The sequence below is a fragment of the Anastrepha ludens genome, chromosome 2, assembly GCF_028408465.1.
Source record: "Anastrepha ludens isolate Willacy chromosome 2, idAnaLude1.1, whole genome shotgun sequence".
Classification (NCBI taxonomy): domain Eukaryota; kingdom Metazoa; phylum Arthropoda; class Insecta; order Diptera; family Tephritidae; genus Anastrepha; species Anastrepha ludens.
The window spans coordinates 23,083,466-23,103,511 of NC_071498.1; the positions used below are offsets into that span (position 1 = coordinate 23,083,466).

The 20,046-nt window shown below is 38.3% G+C and overlaps 2 protein-coding genes across 2 annotated transcripts; one reads left to right on the top strand and one right to left on the bottom strand.

Moving 5' to 3' along the window:
* Positions 1-199: 199 nt before the first annotated feature.
* LOC128865198 (beta-catenin-like protein 1) lies at positions 200-5,772 on the top strand. Its single transcript, XM_054105310.1, has 5 exons — positions 200-359; positions 431-983; positions 1,050-1,918; positions 3,149-3,344; positions 5,612-5,772. The coding sequence occupies exons 1-5, from the start codon at positions 330-332 to the stop codon at positions 5,698-5,700; spliced, it is 1,737 nt and encodes a 578-aa protein (XP_053961285.1). The 5' UTR covers positions 200-329; the 3' UTR covers positions 5,701-5,772.
* Positions 5,721-19,754, bottom strand: LOC128865202 (succinate--CoA ligase [ADP-forming] subunit beta, mitochondrial). The gene is made up of 9 exons (XM_054105325.1): positions 19,648-19,754; positions 19,485-19,556; positions 17,935-18,038; positions 11,255-11,407; positions 11,006-11,168; positions 10,677-10,941; positions 6,812-7,236; positions 6,578-6,747; positions 5,721-5,981 (listed from the first exon to the last, which is right to left on the bottom strand). The coding sequence occupies exons 2-9, from the start codon at positions 19,548-19,550 to the stop codon at positions 5,858-5,860; spliced, it is 1,470 nt and encodes a 489-aa protein (XP_053961300.1). The 5' UTR covers positions 19,551-19,556; positions 19,648-19,754; the 3' UTR covers positions 5,721-5,857.
* Positions 19,755-20,046: the final 292 nt, after the last annotated feature.

Here is a 20,046-nt window from a genome sequence, read left to right on the forward strand (position 1 = left end):
GTTTATAAAAGAAAAAATTATGGAATGCGATTTTACTTAATAGCTGCATTGTGACTCGGTTTTATTGGGTAAAGCTGCTGTTTCAACTTAATATTTTATAACTTTTACAGGTAATTTTAAGCGCTGTGTTCCAAATATTATTTCCAGCGGTAACTTTAGTAATTGTGAATGTAATTATTTCATAAAATCTGGTTAGGCTGTGTACTCCTTATTGGCTAAGATGGCAACGCTTATAACAAAAAGTAGAACCAAATAAAATAAAACCTTTGTAAATATTATAATTTTCACTACTGAGTTCTTAGCCGGTAATTGCTTTATAATATTTAAATATGGATGTTGGCGAGTTACTTTCATTCAAGGTAAATAAATCATCAAGTTTTGAATTTCTGAAAAAAATTAATTTTCGTCTGTGGTAATTATTGTCGTACAGCCGGAACAAACCCCAAAGCGGCCTCATGAAGACGATGATGATTTCTTAGCAAATTCTACGGAAGAAAGATCTTCCAGAGAGTTGAAAAGGGATGAAAAATCAAAACGAATGCGTCGCATAGAGCAGGCAAAGGAATCTGCAGACTTCGTAAAACCTGATATACCGTCTTTGGATGCATTTTTTGGACCTGAACTTACAGAAGAAGAGCGAATGAATATTTTAAATTATGTGGAAAATGAAGATGCGGATGGTGATGTGCTTGATGAAGTGGGGTTAAAAAAGTTGTTGCTCGCTTTTGAAAAACGCAATTTAAAAAATCAGGAAATGAGAATCAAATATCCGGATAACCCGGAAAAATTTATGGAATCCGAAGTTGATCTGCACTCAGTTATACAAGAGCTAAAAGGTGTTGCAACAGTGCCGGACCTTTATCCTGTGTTGGTAGAGCTGCATGGTATTCCTAGTATATTAGAGTTACTTGCACATCCTAATACAGACATCGCGGTGGCAATTGTGGACCTTTTGCAAGAAATCACCGACGTAGATATATTGGGTGAGATGTTTGAATAAACTTAAACTTTTTGTGATTCTCGTTAATAAAAGAATGAAATATTTTCAGGTGAAAGTAGTGATGGGGCCGATGTATTAATTGAAGCTCTACGTAAACAACAGGTTTGTGCGCTTTTGGTACAAAACTTGGAGCGCCTGAACGAAGAAATAAAAGAGGAAGCTGATGGAGTACACAACTCCTTGGCAATTGTGGAAAACCTAACCGAAATGCACAGCGACATCGTTCATGAAGCGGCAACTCAGGGATTACTCGCTTGGCTCCTAAAGCGGCTGAAACAAAAATCGCCCTTTGATCCAAATAAGCTCTACTGCAGTGAGATACTATCCATACTAATACAGACCAATAACGATAACCGTTTAATGCTTGGCACAATAGAAGGTATCGATGTTTTATTGCAACAGCTAGCCATCTATAAACGACATGATCCATCATCTACAGAGGAGCAAGAATATATGGAAAACCTATTTAATTGCCTCTGTTCCGCCTTAATGGCAAAGGATAATAGAGAACGTTTCCTAAAAGGTGAAGGCTTACAACTTATGAATCTAATGTTGCGTGAGAAAAAAATGTCACGAAACGGTTCACTAAAAGTGCTCGACCATGCCATGTCTGGTCCAGATGGTCGTGAAAATTGTAATAAATTTGTCGATATCCTTGGCCTGCGTACAATTTTCCCGTTGTTTATGAAAACACCAAAACGCAACAAGCAGAGACTTTTGTCAGCAGATGAACACGAGGAACATGTTTGCTCCATAATAGCATCGATGCTTAGAAATTGCAGAGGAGCACAACGGCAAAGATTGCTATCAAAATTCACTGAGAACGATCACGAAAAGGTAGATCGTTTGCTGGAGCTGCACTTAAAATATTTGGAGAAGGTAGAAGCTGTTGACAGGGAAATTGATCAACAAGAGAAGGTTTGTTATTAAAAATAGTAGCCATCCTTAATGGATTTATGCGAAGTTCTAATTAATTTGTGTACCATAGTTTTGTCCTAACAATGAGGTGATAGGGTGATATACTGTTCACTAGACAGGGCTAGTTCGCTGGGGCGGCAGCCCTTGGTCGGGAAAAATCCGAGTCATTCCGGTAACGTAGAACCGACTGCCATGGGATCGGCATTATATGCCGCCTGATCGATTTATTTTATGAAGAGCTATTGCATATTGGAAATACACTCAGAAGTTTACCTTCATAGCTGCGAAAAATATGGCTTCATTTTTTCAAAAGCTATATACATATATACTATAATATCATCGCAACTTTTACACCCTTTTGGTAGCATACCTTCTGGCAAGTAACGACTTCAATCATTGCTATTGGAATTCTTGGCAATGTAATTTCCTCAAGGCTCTTAGACCAGTTGTGTACCATCTGAAAAGCTTTAACCTTGGGGTTAGATGGAATACGGCATGCCTCCCATTCGTATACTCTACAATTTTGGCCGATAGCCTCTTCCGATATGGCCAGTCGCGACATAATACGAATTATTCGCCCTCCTATCCCACCAAACATACAACATAACCTTCTTGGCCATTAATACTGTCATTTTGCGTCAATTCACATCATCCTGAAGTTCTTCTCCAGTCCAGCTCTTTACAAATGGTTCCAAAGAGTTTTCTGGCTAATCTTCAGTTCTTGGGCAATAAAGTTAGTGCTCACATGCCGATCAGACTTCATAAACATGACTTTATTTACATTTTCGACGATTGACCAACCAAAGCGTACCTCGTCATATACCTCAATATTACCAGATCGATACTGTTCACGGCCCATAAAAAGCATATACTTTTCTGGTCTCGTTTCCCGACTTTTCACCTTAGACGCAATGGCACTGAAGAATTTATTTTCTTTTTTTTAACCCATTTTGGTACTGAAGAATTTATAGAATTTCCTTTTTTTTAACCATTTTTGGATCGCTTTAACACACAACTGACTGCACCAAACACAAAACTGTCTAATCAATAATTTTTTTTTTAATAATATCACCTTCAAATCGAAAGATGCAATGTACCTTAAATATATCTAGGGGAAAATATCAGAACTTTTTAATCCACCTTATATGAACATAATGATTCCTGCTGTGTTCATGCTGCAGTGGGCTTTATTTATATTTATTTTCTTTCTCTTAATTGCTTTTCATTTAGAATCCTGAAATCGAAGATGATGAGGATACGGAAAATAATTACATCAAGCGTCTGACAGGCGGTCTTTTTACTCTTCAGCGTATCGACTATATAATTTTGGAAGTATCAGCTACAGCGGACACGGTAAAACAACGCGTTGTGCAGATTTTAAATTTGCGTGGAGCCTCAATGAAAACTATAAGGAATGTGATGCGAGGTTTGTACAAATTTATAATAAACTATTATCGCCACTCTCGTCATGTATTACAAAAATTATTCCTGAAATACTATACTTACCTTTTAAAAACCAAAAATTAAATATACAGTCTGTCTAATAGAAGCTTGACCGGCAAAATTCATTGCTATTGGTGACAATACATTTAATTGAATAAATTGCATATAATAAATTCTGTGAGCCCATACAATGCAGTCTGTGGAATCGGTCCTTTGCGCTCACGGCCAGCGCTCTAGCAATAATAATAGTAGTACAACGCAGTTGGTTAGAATCAAAGTGGTCAACAGACTGTTATTTTCTCTATATTTGCCCAATTAAATACACTGAACCTACACTCTTACCCTGATGTAAAAACGTTAGCTTATCGGCACTTTCACTTTCCTACCAACACCCTCTACCGATATAGAGCTGACTTGCGGCACTGAACAATTGCTCACTAGCCGTATTCGCTGGAGAAGCTCATGACATTTCAAATCAAATTAAAAAGAAACGAGCTTTGATAGCAGTATTCAAAACAAGTTACAAAATGTAAAAGTTGATAAAAGTTTTCTACAAAGAATATCAAGAAATTTTCCGCTAAAGTTCAACTCGTTTTTGGCCGAAGACGTAGTCGAGCCGAACTGAAATTGTTTGACCGAGCATGACCGAAATCGAAATTCGATCGTTCTCTAGTTGGTATAAACGAAATAGGGCAATAACTATGCCCATCTTCTATATAACTGTAATTTTCAAAAACGAAAAAAATGTGAGCCCTGTAAGTGAAGCCAAACGAAAACACTTGGAACAAATATTGAACAAAATAAAAAAAAAATATTCGGAAGTACATCTCGGTAGCGGCAGGTTAATCACCTACTCTACCAGAAAGGAAAAATAGATTAACGAAACCAACGCAAGAGTGTTGCCGAGGCCCTATGCCCCCGAGTGAAGTGAAAAAAAAACCATCTCGATAATGAGTTAAAAAATGTCGCATACTTGGTGTATGTATATATTGCTCCTCACCTCAATTAGATCATTCAAAAATATTATTGAGATCGGATAAAAACCACGCTTACTAAACTTCCGTCCGTCCGTCACTTACTAAAGGGTGAACCGGACAGAATTTTGCACTTCCTTCTGCTTTGTGCTTCTGGCTCCAGGTAGCAGATAAAATAAAACAATAAAACTCAAACAAAATGGAATCTAGTATATACTTAGTCCTGCCATAAGTTCTGTTACAAGTTATGTCCAATATAGGCATGAAATTATAATATCTTTTTCAATGAAGTTAGTATTATTTAGTCATGTAAATATAAAAAAAAAAAATTTCATTCGAAATGGTCACCATTTGCTTTTAAACGAGCTTTCAAACGATTAGGCCATTCAGCTATTGCAGCACGCACAGTTTCCGGCTGTTCGAACCAAAGATTGTTTGAGACTCCAATTTTCTGTGACGTCTTCGACAGGCCCTATTCACCAATTCTGACCACAAACTGTAGTACAATGGATTCAGATCTGGACTTCCAGACGGCTATGAAGCCAAGAATATTGTTTTTTAGCCATTAGGTGGTTTTTGTCATAAGGCTGAAGCGGAATCCTGCTGGAAGATCCAACGCTCTCCATTGAAGATAGTCCTCCTCAATTGCTTCATCACGCCTTCTAAGACATCCTCCTGGTACGCTTTTGCCCCGCTTTAACCCTTTACAAGACACTTCCCACCAAACCATTACGGAGGCTAGATGGTGGCCACGCTGAACTCTTCAACAAAATTTTTTGCGTCTTTAGAAGTTTTAGCATAGATTTTTTCGTTTTGCTTATTAAAAACTTCTTCAACAGTGAAAATTTTCTCATCTGTCAAAAGATGAGCAACAAAAATTTTTCACAAAATGTATGGCAATACTCAGTAATATTAGAATTGTGCTATTAATTTTTTGTTTTTCGTATTAACGTTATTTAAAAAAAAAAGCAAAAATGTAACTCAGTAAAGAATTTCTCCATATATTAGTTTTAAATTGCTGCAGCAGTTTTCAATATATTTGCGATAAGGCAAAAATTAGCCTATTTTAAAGTTTTTTTTTTATTGACACGCCTCTTTAAGAAGAGACAGATTTCAAAGTAGCAAACGTAGGAGAAAAAACATTTTGCAAAATCGGTTGAGTTTTATCTGAGCTGTGAACGAAACATACATAATTTGAGGCTTTATTTCATAAGATCGTATACATGTGATCTATGCGTATTTGACTATAAGAAACCTCTACTTTGATTTATTACAGAATACGCTGGAAATTTGGGTGATGATGGCGATGCCGATTGGAAGGAACAGGAGCAGTCCCATATTGTTTCATTGATTGATAGATTTTAAATTTTGTAAAAATGTTAATAAATTTAAACTACATCATCAGCATTTTATTTCATTATTAAATTCAGAAAGCAATTCAGAACTAGTTATAATTTTCTGTGGACACAAGTAAATAAATGATAGTTAACTGAAGATTTGGAGAACAGACAAACAATTTTGCTCATTTTTTCTTTTTGTCGCAGACGTTTTTTTTCTTAGGTTTACAAGTGCTGGGTTTATCACCGCCACTGGGTTTATCACTGCCACTGGGTTTATTGCTGCCGCATTTCTGATCCGTGCCTTTGCTGATAATGAAATATTTTTTTAAAAGCGAAAAGTACGGCAATCGATTTAAAGCAGATGGTATTTTTTGTAAAGAGTGTAAGGGTTGTTTGTAACAGTTGATTTCGGTTTTAATTGTTTAACAACATAGTTTAAGCTCTGCTAAGAATAACAATAAATAAGCATAAAATGTAAGAAAGAAGATTAAAATAAAATAAATTATAACGAATAAGGCATTTTATAATTTGTTGCTGTTTGCTCGCTGGTAAATTAAAACTAGGGCCCAACAAATTGGGACAAATAAAAAGTCAAAAGGAGTCATGTCATGTGTGTTAAACTTGCACTCGAATTTCTCGTATTTGTAGTTTCAGCAGCAAGTTATACAAATATTTCGTAGTGAATTTACTAATACATATTCGCTCATCTGCTTCTTTATACTTATTAACAATTCATAGATTAACAATTTTCGTGAATCAAGCCAGGCTTGAAGCGTACAATGCATGTTGCACATGGTTTATATGTACGTGTTATCAAATAATAAAATTAAATTGCGTGCCTATTTGCGTGTTGTGTTGATCGAGTTTGAATTATGATACTTTTAGTAATATGAAATATCTACTTCACACTGTCAGGAATCTCAAAGCTGACATCCATGTTCATTTCACGTGCCAAATGCACAATTTGGGCCAAGTGCACCGACAAATTTGCTGCCTCGTCTAAATCGTGACGCGGTATTATCCTCAGACCAGATTGACGAATCAATTCTCGTGCTTCATTCACATTTGTACCCTGAAGACATACAACAGATTTAGTATGAAGTATAAAATAGCAAAAAGATTATTTATTATCTTACCTGCAATCTGACTACAATCGGCATTTTCATGTTCAAATCTTTGGCAGCAGCAATAATACCCTCGGCAATAACATCACAACGCATAATACCACCGAAAATATTCACTAAAATGCAGTGCACTTTCGGATCGGCAGTAATAATTTTGAAGGCTTCCTTCACAGCCTGCGCAGTGGCACCGCCACCAACATCAAGGAAATTGGCTGGGTCACCGCCATACAGCTTAATAATATCCATTGTGGCCATGGCCAAGCCAGCACCGTTCACCATGCAACCAATGGTACCATCCAAAGCAATGTAATTCAAATCATATTTGGCCGCCTCCACTTCTTTGGGATCTTCTTGTGTCCAATCACGCAAAGCAAACAATTCCTTCTGACGGAATTCAGCATTGTCATCAAAACGGAATTTGGCATCCAATGCGAAAACTGGTATAAAGAGAGAATATAATGCCATAATATCTAATTAATAAATGTTCAAACGCGTTTGTGTGTATGTAAAAGTAAGAAAATCTTATATTAATTTGTTTGCCTAAAAAAAGCGAGCTTGATTTTGCTGTTCACACAGCTATTTGGAAGTGTGTAAGCTGTTCAAATTAGTATTGAAAAATAATAGAACCAAGATATTGAAAAGCACATAAAATAGATATCAGTCCTCTCATTTCGTTATAGTGACCTCACTACAAATAAATAAGTTCCCACGACAGTCGGTTCTACGTAACCAGAACGGCCCGCATTTATATTCGGCCAAGAACAGTCACTTCAGCAGCATTCCCGTATGTGTATGGAGAATGCTACAACAACAAATAAATAAGTAACTATATAGATATATATTAGAACGAGGGTGGGCGTGCAAACACAGAAGCTATCTAAATGAGTCAGAGGAAGAGACGATCTCGCATCTAACATTTTCATATGCCCTTCAAAACCCACTCATCTAACACCCCTCTCCCTCTAGACCCAACCTGTTCAAACAGCATGTTTCCTGGGCCTACCTTTAGATGAGTTAGGCGAAGACGACCGGTGATATGCACTACACTGACAGGGCTTGTATTACTGCAAAAACAACAATGATCTCGCATCGACAGAAGTTATTCGTTCCCCCGACAGTGGGTTCTACGTTACAGGAACGATCCGGATTTACTATATATATACCCGGCCAAGGACTGTCACTCCAGAGGCACTCACCGTACATGTATGGGGAATATTTTTGCTCCTACAACAACGACAACGACCTCGCACCTTCTGTGCCATTGTCCTGCTCTATACAGACGTAGATTCACCACTTTAGGTAAACCATTTTTTAATGACTTGGAAGATATCAGTGCTGTGGAAATAAGGATTTGCTAAAATTTTTTAAAAGTTCACACTACTTCTAGCAGAGATAAGGACAAGTTTTCCAAGCGGCATCACTAGTTACCGAAGAAATTGAGCCGTTCAATGTTTTTAATTTTCCCAATTTGAAAAAAAAAAATTACTAATCTGATTTGCAGCGGTTTTGGGGGAAAGCTTGACAAACACTTTACTCTAAATGATCAGAATTGTTATAATAATTGAAATAGAGCTGCCGAAAATATCAAAGTAAACATCAAATGGGAAATGTGTAAGAAAGAGTCTTCTATCTACGCGTACTTCAGCAGCATTCGCCGTATAAGTATGAAGAATGTTTATCCTGTAACAACAACAACCCGTACAATGCTATTCAGATTTGCAGGGCAATACTTATGTGGTAAAGAAATGAGCACATTTTATACATATGATTGCATAATAGATCCCTGGTGCCTATAATTACGTACTTTTTTATATTTTTTTTATTATTTTCTACTTTTTTATGTTTGCATAACATAATAGATCCTTGATTCATATAATTACGTATTTATTTATTTTTTAATTTTTTTAATTGTCTTTGCCTTTTTTATTTATTTTTTTACTGTTCACTCTATTTTATTTATTTTTTATTTTTTTTTGTTTTTTTTATTGTTTTTGTTTTTTTATTTATTTTTTTTTCTGGTTATTTTATTTTATTTTTTTTTTTATTTTTTTTTTTTTTCATGTTTGCCTAATAGATCCTTGATGCATATTTTTTATATATTTTATATACTTATATACTTACTATACATTTTTTTCTTTATTTTTTATCATTATTTTTCAATTTTTTTTTAATTTTTTTTTATTTATTTTTTTTATATATTTTTATTTATTTTTTTATTTATTTATTTATTTTTTTTATTAATATTTTACATACATATTTGCTCGCATTTGAAATAATAGTCCTTTTTTATTTGGCCAACAGCTGGAGCTATTTGCTTATTTTGTATGGAAGACCTAAACTAGTAAAGTAATCTAGCTAGGGAAGTTCAAAGCAATGGAAACTTTAAAAGAGTTTTATGGATTTATGTCCAAAATATCAAATTTTGGAGTCTTACTTTCTTATAAAGCATAATACTGATTGTGTGCTGTACCTAAATTTAAGAAAATCAGAGAAAAACTTAAGGAGATATCTGACTTTAATCGAAGTAGTCTAGTTAATCTAGTATTGGAATTTGAAAAGTTCTCTCTTAGCTTGTAAATTTAACTAGAGGCCTTGCAAGTGCATGCCTATTTCTGTGATGAAAGACAGGAGTACATGTTTACATCCATACACATGGCAACCGTTAAGAACTGTTCAGAAATCTGAGCGACAGCAAAACAATAATCGCAATTCGTAATTTTCCCCTTGCTGTTGCTTCACTTCTGTGTTGCAAAGATCGTCACAACACATTAACAGTCGAGTTGCATTTTTCTTCGCACTGTTGTTGTGCTGCTATTATCTTGACGACAAATCGGCAGTACAGGTCCTTGGTTTTGCTTTCGGTTTGCTGTTGGCTTTGAAAAGTCGAAGTGAATTAAATAAAAAAATTAAAGCATTTTCAAACGCTAATAATAAAAGTTGTTATTGTTGCAATTTGTGTTACGCCTTAAGCGTACTACTAAACACATCCGTAGGTGTTCCCACGACAGTCAGCCTGCGTTATTGGAAAGACCCGGAATTATATCCGGCCAAGGACTGCCCGTGCGTGTATGGGGAATGTTTCTGCTGCTACAACAAAAGCAAAAAAGCATCCTTCCAAAACATTCGTTATTAAACATATTTTAGGTAATTTTAAGCAATGAATGTAGAATAAGGGTTAAAAAATGTGCTAAATATTTTTCTGAATGTTTTTTAAAGCGACTATTTATTCAATTCAATGCCTTTGAGAGTTACAATCCGGCGCAAACAAGGGGTAATTGGTCCTAAAACCAAGAGCATAAATTAACGTAATAGCGAAATATAAATATAAAGTTAGGTTTTAAAACAATGTATATAAGCCGATTCCTTCAAAAAATTCATGAAGGTCGAAATATAAACCATTTTCTTAGGAACTAGAAATCATTGAACTCCCCATCGATTAAAACCTTCGATGAGTTAATTTGGTATCATTCAACAAAGTACTAACAAATTATTTAAGTTTATGGATTTATGATTCGAATTAGAAATAGATACAAGTAACTTTTACTAATATTTTTACAACGTATATATGTAATAAACAACGAACTACGCAAATATTAATGATATTTCAACTTTGCAAATCCAAAAATAATTTTTATATTAAACAAATATTACTTACAGGAACCTGCAGATGTCGTGGCAATAGAAATGCGTTTAATAAAGTGATTTTTACAAAAAAATTATGACAGAGTAATTCCATTGATTTTCATATCGAAATTGATTGATGATGCCACATTTGAGTCATTGTTGTTAGTATTGATTTAAGTTATTAGATTATATTAGTAAATTAAAAGGAAGTGCATATTCTTTAAATTCTCTAATTTAGTAAAAAAATACTTACATCCTTCAAGGGCATCCTCGGCATAAGGATTGATTTCGATGAGCAAAGCATCCTTCTTTACGAACAGCTGATACATATTCATCAACATTTTTACAGTATCCTCTTGAAACTCGCCCAAACCAACTTTTTCGACTACTTTACAAGCTTGTTCAGGCGTCAAGCCAACCTTAATATCAATAGGTTCGTAAGTAATGGCATCAGGATTCTCGGCAGCAACCTCCTCAATGTTCACACCTCCTTGCGACGAAGCAATTATAACTGGTCCCTTTTTTCATGTAAGAAAGTTATATGAGTTTCCTATTCCAAGTAGTATATAATTAAATACAAACATTAAAAGCACGCTCCATCATAACGGCAAAGTAGAATTCTCGGCGAGGAAATTTACGCTCTGCTACCATTACAGAATTGCAAATACGACCAGCTGCACCAGTTTGTTTGGTAACCAAAAGTTGATTTACCATTTTGGTGGCAATCTCTTGAGCCTCACTGGGTCTGTCGCCGTAAATAAGTAAATAATTATAATGCAATTAAATTAAATAAGAACAAAAATTTAAGGTATTAGTAACCGAGATACTTACGTATTTACAACACGTACACCACCCTTCAAACCATTCTTAAAGTGACCTTTACCACGACCACCAGCCAAAACTTGCGCTTTTAATACAAGGTTATTGGTTTCGAGTTTCTCAGCAATCGCCTTCGCTTCTTGACCGGACTTTGCGACGCCGAATCTGTGAAATGCCAAAAAAAAAAAAACGAGCAATATGTATGACTCAGAATAATGAATTCTATAGTATTAAGCGAAAACAGATTTAGTTAGATAACAGAGAATATGACGTACTTTGCGGCTAACACAAATGATAATATTATCACACATTCATAATAAGAGGCACATAACGCCTCTATATATATCTACATATCAATAATATGTGAACATAAAGGGTAGGCCAGCTACTGGTTTCTTCTTATATATCCCAATATTTCAACACCGACAGCTAACGCATAAAAAAACTTTCGAAATATTGCAATTTTTTTCCAAAGTGAATGCTTATGTACGTTTATTGAAAAGTATTCCAGAAAGAGGCGGATTCTCATCTCAGCGGCTATGTTCATATAGAAAATTATCGCTTCTGGTAATCGGAAAAGCCCCACGCAATTGTAAAGAGATTGACGGAATTTGGAAAAGTAGAATTAATAGTTATGTTCGATAACAAAATTACCTATCAACCCGAATCAAGAGAGGCATTCCCATGGCAGCCGGTTCTACGTTACCGGAATGACTCGGGTTTTTATTCCCGACCAAGGGCTGCCGCCCCAGTACACTAGCCCTGTCTAGTGTATCGTATATCACCCCACCCCTTACGTCACAGGAGCAAACTCCCGCAGCTAACCTGCTCCAAATACTTCTCCTCAGGGCTGGTGTCGAATCCAACCCTGGGCCAGAGGTATTCTACTGCTGCGTCTGCCATCAACGGCTCCACCCGAACTCCACCTCGGTTAGGTGCAATAAGTGCAACGGGTGGAGCCACCTTAAGACCTGCTCAGGCCTTAAGTCGCACAGGGAGTGGTCCACACGGTATGTGGCCACGTGTTGCTCCCGCCAACAGGCGTCTGATGCCTCCACGGCTACTACACCCCCTGATAGGCCGGCACTACCAACCGCCACCACAACCCACACCTCCACGGTGAGGAGCCTATCGGAGCAACACAACTCCCCTTTAACCCCTCCTATCCCTTCCTGCTCCAACCCCAGTGCGGGGACAAACCAGCAGCTCCTGGTCCCCCGTACAGTCTGTTCCGTGTGTCAGACCGTAATACCTCGGAATCTGGTATCAGTCCAGTGCAATTCCTGCAATGGCTGGTGCCATTTTCGGAGATGTTCCGGCCTGCGCACCACCCGTGAGTGGACAACTGCCTACGTTGCCCCCTGCTGCAGAGCTCTGCACCCACTACCTCCCCCGGAGGAGCGGCCGCCCACCACCATCAGGCCGCAACAACCACAGTGGATTGCACAGCAGGTCCAACGTAGACAACCCCACGCGTCCCTCACCCCCCGGATTACACTGACCTCACCGAGAAGCTTCAAGCTTCTCCAGTTTAACTGCAACGGACTTACGAGTAAGGTCGACGAGATAGTCGACTTTATGAACCGGCACAGTATCAAGATAGCTGCGGTCCAAGAAACAAAGTTGCACGCTAGGTCATCTCTGATCACCAGGGATGGCTATAACGTGCACAGACACGATCGCGAGCGAGACAACGGTGGTGGCCTAGCGTTTATAGTCCACCACACTGTGCAGTATCGTCTTATCGATGAAGGAATCGACCCCAGGGACAGCACCTTAGAATGTCAAGGCATAGCTGTCCGGTCAGGCGATTCCGAGCTCGAAATTTTTAATATATACATACCCCCTGTCACCTGCTGCCCGGCAGGATATCACCCTGATATAGGTGCGCTCATCAGAGGTGAAAACCGATTGGTTGTAGGTGACTTCAATGCGCATCACGATCTTTGGCATTCAAGCCTGCCAAATGATCGTAGGGGACAGCAATTGGCAGAGCAGATAGACGACTCGACATTCAGCACAGTGAACGACGACGCCCCCACCAGGGTAGTGGGCAATTGTAGCAGCTCGCCTGACCTAACAATAGCTAGCGCGGGTCTGATAAATAGCATAACGTGGCGACCCATGCTATCGCTTGCATCAGACCACTTGCCCATTATCGTCTCGATCGAGAGACCTGCCGATTTCGTTTCCGCGAATCACCGGTCCTATTTTAACTTTATAAAAGCTAATTGGGCCGGCTTCACGGAATTCACCGAGGACACCTTCGCCGCTCTTCCCATCCCCACTGATGTGCGCGTCGGCGAACGCGCATTCCGCAAGGTGCTCACAGCTGCTGCGGCTCGCTTCATCCCAGCTGGATGTTATAAGGACATCCGTCCCCACTTCCCAGCAGAAGCAGCCAGTTTAGCAAACGAGCGTGACCACCTACGCCAGGCCGATCCCGGGGATCCCCGCATAAGGGATCTCAATTTGGAGATCCGGCAACTGGTAAATCAACATAAGCGGACTAAATGGGTTGAGCACCTGAAGACTTGTAACCTCACCTCCGGAGTGAGTAAGCTCTGGTCCACCGTTAGGTCCTTGTCGAACCCGACGAAACACAACGACAAGGTGGCTATCACCTTCAACGGTTGTACTTCGTCGGACCCGAAGAGATGCGCGAGCTATTTTAGCCGGCTGTTTACACTGCATCCTCCGGGCGACAGAACCAAACGTCGTGTTACCAGAAGGCTGCACAAACTGACGAACGACAGTGCGCCACTCACTTTCTCCGGTGATGAGGTTCAGGGGGCCATCAACAAGTCGAAATCTTCGAAAGCCATTGGCCCTGACGGACTTAACGCGCTGATGCTGAAGCACCTGGGACCCCTGGGAGTAGGATACCTCACAAGGGTCTTCAATTTGTCTCTGGCCACTCTCATCATCCCTGACAAGTGGAAAGCAGGGAGAGTGGTCCCTATATTGAAACCTGGGAAACCCGCCAACCAAGGGGAGTCTTATCGGCCGATAACTCTCCTTTCCCCAGTAGTGAAGACACTTGAAGCCCTCCTACTCCCACTCTTCACGACCCACCTGGCCCCAGCCCCACATCAGCACGGATTCCGACGAGTGCACAGCACCACCACGGCACTCACCGCCATAAACGCCCAGATAAATCGCGGGCTTAACCAAAACCGCCCCTGCGAGAGGACTGTCCTAGTAGCGTTGGACCTAAAGAAGGCTTTCGATACAGTCAGCCATTCCACGCTACTAGATGATATTTATCAGTCGACGATCCCGCCAGGGCTGAAGAGGTGGTCCGCGAACTACCTGAGCGGTCGGCACTCGTCAGTGATTTTTCGAGATCAAGTGTCAAAGCAGAGGAAGATTAAGCAAGGCGTACCGCAGGGTGGTGTCCTTTCACCCTTGCTTTTTAACTTCTACATCTCGAAGCTCCCCCAACCACCAGCGGGAGTTTCCCTGATCTCATACGCTGACGACTGCACGATAATGGCGTCGGGCAATGACATCGATGGCCTGTGTTCCAAAGTGAACAACTACCTCACCGACCTTTCTCGCTTTTTCACTGCGAGGAATCTCCAACTTTCCCCCACTAAGTCCACGGCGACCCTTTTCACCACCTGGACAAAGGAGGTCAAGCTGTCCCTTAAGGTAAAAGTCGACGACACACCAATTCCGACCGTGAATAACCCCAAAATTTTGGGTGTAACCTTTGACAGCTTGCTCTCCTTCTCTGCGCACACAACCGCAATTGCCACTAAAGTCCAAAATCGCAACAAGGTCCTCAAATCGCTGGCCGGCAGCACTTGGGGCAAGGACAAAGAACTGTTGCTTTCGACATTTAAGGCAATTGGCCGGCCGGTTCTAAACTATGCTGCGCCTGTCTGGTCGCCTGGCACTAGTGATTCGCAGTGGATAAAGCTTCAGACATGTCAGAATACCGCCATTCGGACATCGACCGGGTGCCTCCTGATGTCACCCATACAACACCTGCACAACGAGGCACAAATGCTCCCAGTCGCGGAGCACAACAAACTGCTCAGCAAGCAGTTCCTGCTGGGGTGTTACCGCAGGTTTCACCCCTGCAGACACCTGCTTGAGCCTGAGCCGCCTCCCAGGCACGTCAGGAGACACCTCCTCGACTACGCTGACGAACTCCAGGACAAAACTGACCGAGACCTACTGGACCGGACAGTATTCAGACAGTCAATAAACGACATTCACCGGGAGTCCGTTACCACCTTCATGAACTCCCGTCCCGTGAATGCCGTAATCGGAGTCCAACCACCACCCATTGCAGATGAAGAGCTCCAGCTTCCCCGTGAGACTCGTGTAACATTGGCACAATTACGTTCTGGATATTGTAGCAGGTTAAACTCCTACTTATCCAGAATTGACCCCGACATACCAAACACATGTCCGGCATGTGAAGGTACCCCGCACGACACTAACCACCTCTTCACATGCCCCCTTAATCAGACTCATCTAACCCCCCTCTCCCTCTGGACCCAACCCGTCGAAACAGCATGTTTCCTGGGCCTACCCCTAGATGAGCTAGACGAAGACGACAGATGATATACCCACACTGACAGGGCTAACTATGCTGTTAAAACAACAACAACAACAACAACAACAACAAGAGAGGAAGTGAATACTCTCGCTCAAAGAGAAGAAAAAACAAAGAAGTTAACGAACGGAAAACTTGCCTTCACTTGCAAAAACCGGTAGAAGAATACATATCAGTTAGTTTACAAATTTTTGTGTTATCCAAAAAATTATCATAAATATACTTTATATGCTCGTGTTTTTTATTGAAATTTTTTACACTTTATCATTTCTGACTATAAACTGCAAATTGCTAATCAGTGTAAGGCCAAAAGTGCACAAAATACCAAATTTCACAAAATAATAAATTTGTTTATTTACAAAAGGTTCAGTCATATGTTTTCGTGATGGATAAATTTTACTGACTCAAGTATTACAAGCACAAAATGAGCGTCTCTCCTAAATCGAATTATCTCAATTTTTGAGTGATGGATAATTTTTTTCGATAAACAGCGTTCCAGTTAGAGAGGGAGCCACTATAACCTTTTTTTTTTTTGGAATTTACAATTATGTACTCGGCTGAGTTTTAGTATCAACTTGTTGGCGCAGCATGGAAAACAGATTGTCAAGCAATCGATATTTTGTTCACTTGTTCGATGGTGTGTTATCAGCCGTAACGTTTTTGTTGTACTTCGTTGTTATATAACATCAATATCACGAAGATAAACCAGAAGGAAGCATTTAATATGAATATGAACTGAGCTCTTCGTGATATGGGAAGATCCACTGCAGATATGGCCGGGGATTTAGATGAGGTAATATCTCATAATTTATCGGAAATTCTAATATTCCAAATGAGCAAAAGTCAGTGAAAAATATTTTTATATTGTAGCATTTCAAAAAACCACCCAATGGTGCACCCTCTATAACTCAAATTAGGACCAATATGGTAACACAAAAATGATTATTTACTTTTTAAACAGTACATTGCGTAGCTATTAAACATTGTAATCAACACTAGAGTACAAAGTCTTCTCACAGCGTGAACTAATAAATACAATAGAAATTGAATGAAATGTTTAAAAATTGCGTTGTTCCCATTATCCGATCACTGAAGCAAATAAACCACGGACAATATGTACTATAAATAAATATAAATAATCAGACAAATACAAAAAAATGAACTTCGGTAACCTAGTAAAGCTATAATTCTTGAGGGAAGGCAAATTTTACGTTCATTAACTTTTCCGCTTTTTGCGCTCTTTGGGAGAGGATTTTCAGTTACGCTCTTGATATGATGGCTAATTGTGTTATCGATCAAAGCAACCAGTTAGTTTTTTTTTTTTTAAACAATGAAGTTTGTTTTTAATAGACGTACAGAGCTCTCCCGAAATGTTGAAGATTTATCCTCAATTGCCGGTAGATATAAGAAAATGTAGCCGCTTAAAAAATGTTGTAAAACTACTGTAAAAAAACTAACGATTACACCCTTTATTGGGTGTTTGGCCGAGCTCCTCCTCCAATTTATGGTGTGCGTCTTGATATTTTTCCACAAATGGAGTAACCCGAACCGACTCCGAACGGAGCACTTAATAAAAATATAATTCAAAAAAATTCAATATTCAGAAAACATTGGCCACATCTTTGCTACGTCCTTGACAAAGGATTGTATGGTGGTTATCTGAATAGAAGTTGTAATACTTTTAGTACTTAGGATTGCGTTGTCTGACCGGCAGAAGAAAATTCAATATGTTAACTCGAATGTATCCAACATAGCAGTTGTTGTTGTAGCAGCATAAAAATTTCCATAAATGGTCTGGGATTCCAATCCTTGACCGGATAAAATTCCGGGTCTTTTCGGTAACGGGAACGGTAACAACTGACTTTCGTAGGAATGTATAGCTGGCACACCACGCCTTGTGTGACAATTACTTATACACTTTATTAAAACTTGAATTAATTTAAGAGAAACCCGGCTAAATTCTCTCTCAGGAACTAAACAAATCATATTCGGTATGTTAATTTATTTATGATAGCATCCTATTATTAGGACATCACACCACATATTGAAGAAATAGCTCAGGCAAATACCTAATATAGAATGCAGGCGCCATTATACATATCTGTATTATATATTAGCTTACTTTGGCGTTGGAATTCCAGCTTCATTAAGTAGAGTATAAGAGACGTGCTCCTGAACGTTAAGGTTCCTCTTCTGTAGATTTCCACCGGTTGCAAGCGCAAGAATCTAAACAAAGTATACGCATATTTTATTATCATATGAATCCTATGTTTAATTATTACTGCTTATTTGGAACTAAAAAAAAAAAATTGGCTGAGCTTTCCTTTTCTACCACGATATATTTGGTTATAATGTCTAAGTGCGTGGACCGAATTTAAAAATTATAACACGCAAATGTAGTCACTATATCAGCCTTTTGATTTATATTCTTTTTATAAATTAAAATTAAGAATTAATAGCAATATTTAACGTTAAAAATGCATCTTTTTTTCATAAGCTTGAAAAAATGCCCCATTACAGAGGCTTATTTCACTTAAATACAAACACAGAAAAGTAACAAAATCACTTATAAAGATTCTTTATTACATTAAGATTCGATTTAAAGCTATTTTTCTAAATAATAGTCCAAATTCTATTAAAATTCTATTATTACAAATGTTCTTCTAACCGTTTGTAATACCGTGCAGAATAAATTTGAGGAGCGAACTGTCAAACGAACGATGAGAGAGAGAAGAACAAAGCGAAATAAGAAAAACCCAGTCAACCAAAAGGGAACAATTCTTTCATTATTATTTTTATTATTTATAGGGGCGCTTTTTTGATTTCAAATATACGTATATATTACAAAAACAAATATTTTTACAAATACTGAAAATTTGGAATAAAAATCGCGCGATTTTTAGTCCAAATTTTCGCCTGCGGCGCTTTTTTGATTTCAAATATACATATATATTACAAAAACAAATATGTTTACAAATACTGAAAATTTGGAATAAAAGTCGCGCGATTTTTAGTCCAAATTTTCGCCTGCGGCGCTTTATGTGATTTCAAATATATATACATATATATTACAAAAACAAATATTTTTACAAAAAAAAAACATTTTATAAATAGTGAAATAATGCAAAATCGAACATTTTTTTACCTAAATTTTCGCCATTGGCACTCATAACTTTTACGATAAAACAACGTTTTCATAAGAGCTATGAAATATAAAACCTAAGTTAAATGCTTGCTGGGTTGACGACTGCTGTATACTCTTCTCTTCAACTGTATTTCAGTACAAACTGCAAATGCGGTCGGAAAAAACCTAATTTTTAAACATCTCCTGGGAGTTCTATAGGGACACTAGGAGGTTGGGACTTTCACAGTTATAATGGTGTAACCTTTCTCTTTCTAATGGGCGTGGTGGGTGGTGCCACGCCCCCTCCCTCTCCGCCCCCCATTCAAATATATCGTGGTAGTAAAGGAAAGTTTTGCCAAAAAATTAGATAGTAATTATTACGTCACTGATAAAACCGCAGACAGCTAAAAAATCTCTAATCTACAGGTGATTAAGCGAATCAGACACCGAAATATGTTTCTCTCCTTCTCCGCATTCAAATCAAGATCATACTACTACACCACATACTAAACAATTATGTAAAAATTTTCCTAAAATTTTCACCATACCTTTTGTCCAACCCTTGGATTCACAATCTCGGTTAATATACCCGTACGAGCCAAAAGAGAAGCCATTTTTAACTAATTTGTTTACAATAAAAAATAGACAAATTATCAGTATATTTTATAGCTAGTTCGAAAAATATATTAAAACTTATTTTCTAATTCGCACCACCAGAAATTCTCTATCACCGAAAATTGAGAGAAACAAGTGGAAAAAATGAAGAAAAAGTTCTATGAATTAAATGTCACACTGAAAAGTACTGCCAAGTTAATACGATTGGCTACAACCACTACAACCAAGTTCACGATATATAAAATGTAATCTATCGTTTTTGTACCAAATGGTATTACCAATTCAAAAATTATGCCGTATACACATAAGACAACGTATATGTTTACGGGAAGATCAAGCGGTAACTATTGGTAAAAGTTTCCTTTCAACAGCAAAGAAATTGAAAAAGAAATTGTTTATTATTATTATTAATGGAAAAGGAGATCACTTCTTTATCGAAGAAAGGATTACTAGAGTGAATACCTTCGACTCGCTCAATGAGAAAAATGATCGACA

Coding starts and splice junctions, on each gene's coding strand:
- LOC128865198 (XM_054105310.1), top strand. CDS start 330: ATGGATGTTGGCGAGTTACTTTCATTCAAG. Junction 1,919..3,148: donor AAATTGATCAACAAGAGAAG/GTTTGTTATTAA, acceptor CTTTTCATTTAG/AATCCTGAAATCGAAGATGA. Junction 3,345..5,611: donor TATAAGGAATGTGATGCGAG/GTTTGTACAAAT, acceptor GATTTATTACAG/AATACGCTGGAAATTTGGGT.
- LOC128865202 (XM_054105325.1), bottom strand. CDS start 19,550: ATGGCTTCTCTTTTGGCTCGTACGGGTATATTAACCGAGATTGTGAAT. Junction 11,408..17,934: donor GCTGGAATTCCAACGCCAAA/GTAAGCTAATAT, acceptor GGCATTTCACAG/ATTCGGCGTCGCAAAGTCCG. Junction 5,982..6,577: donor GAGATTCCTGACAGTGTGAA/GTAGATATTTCA, acceptor TTTCATTATCAG/CAAAGGCACGGATCAGAAAT.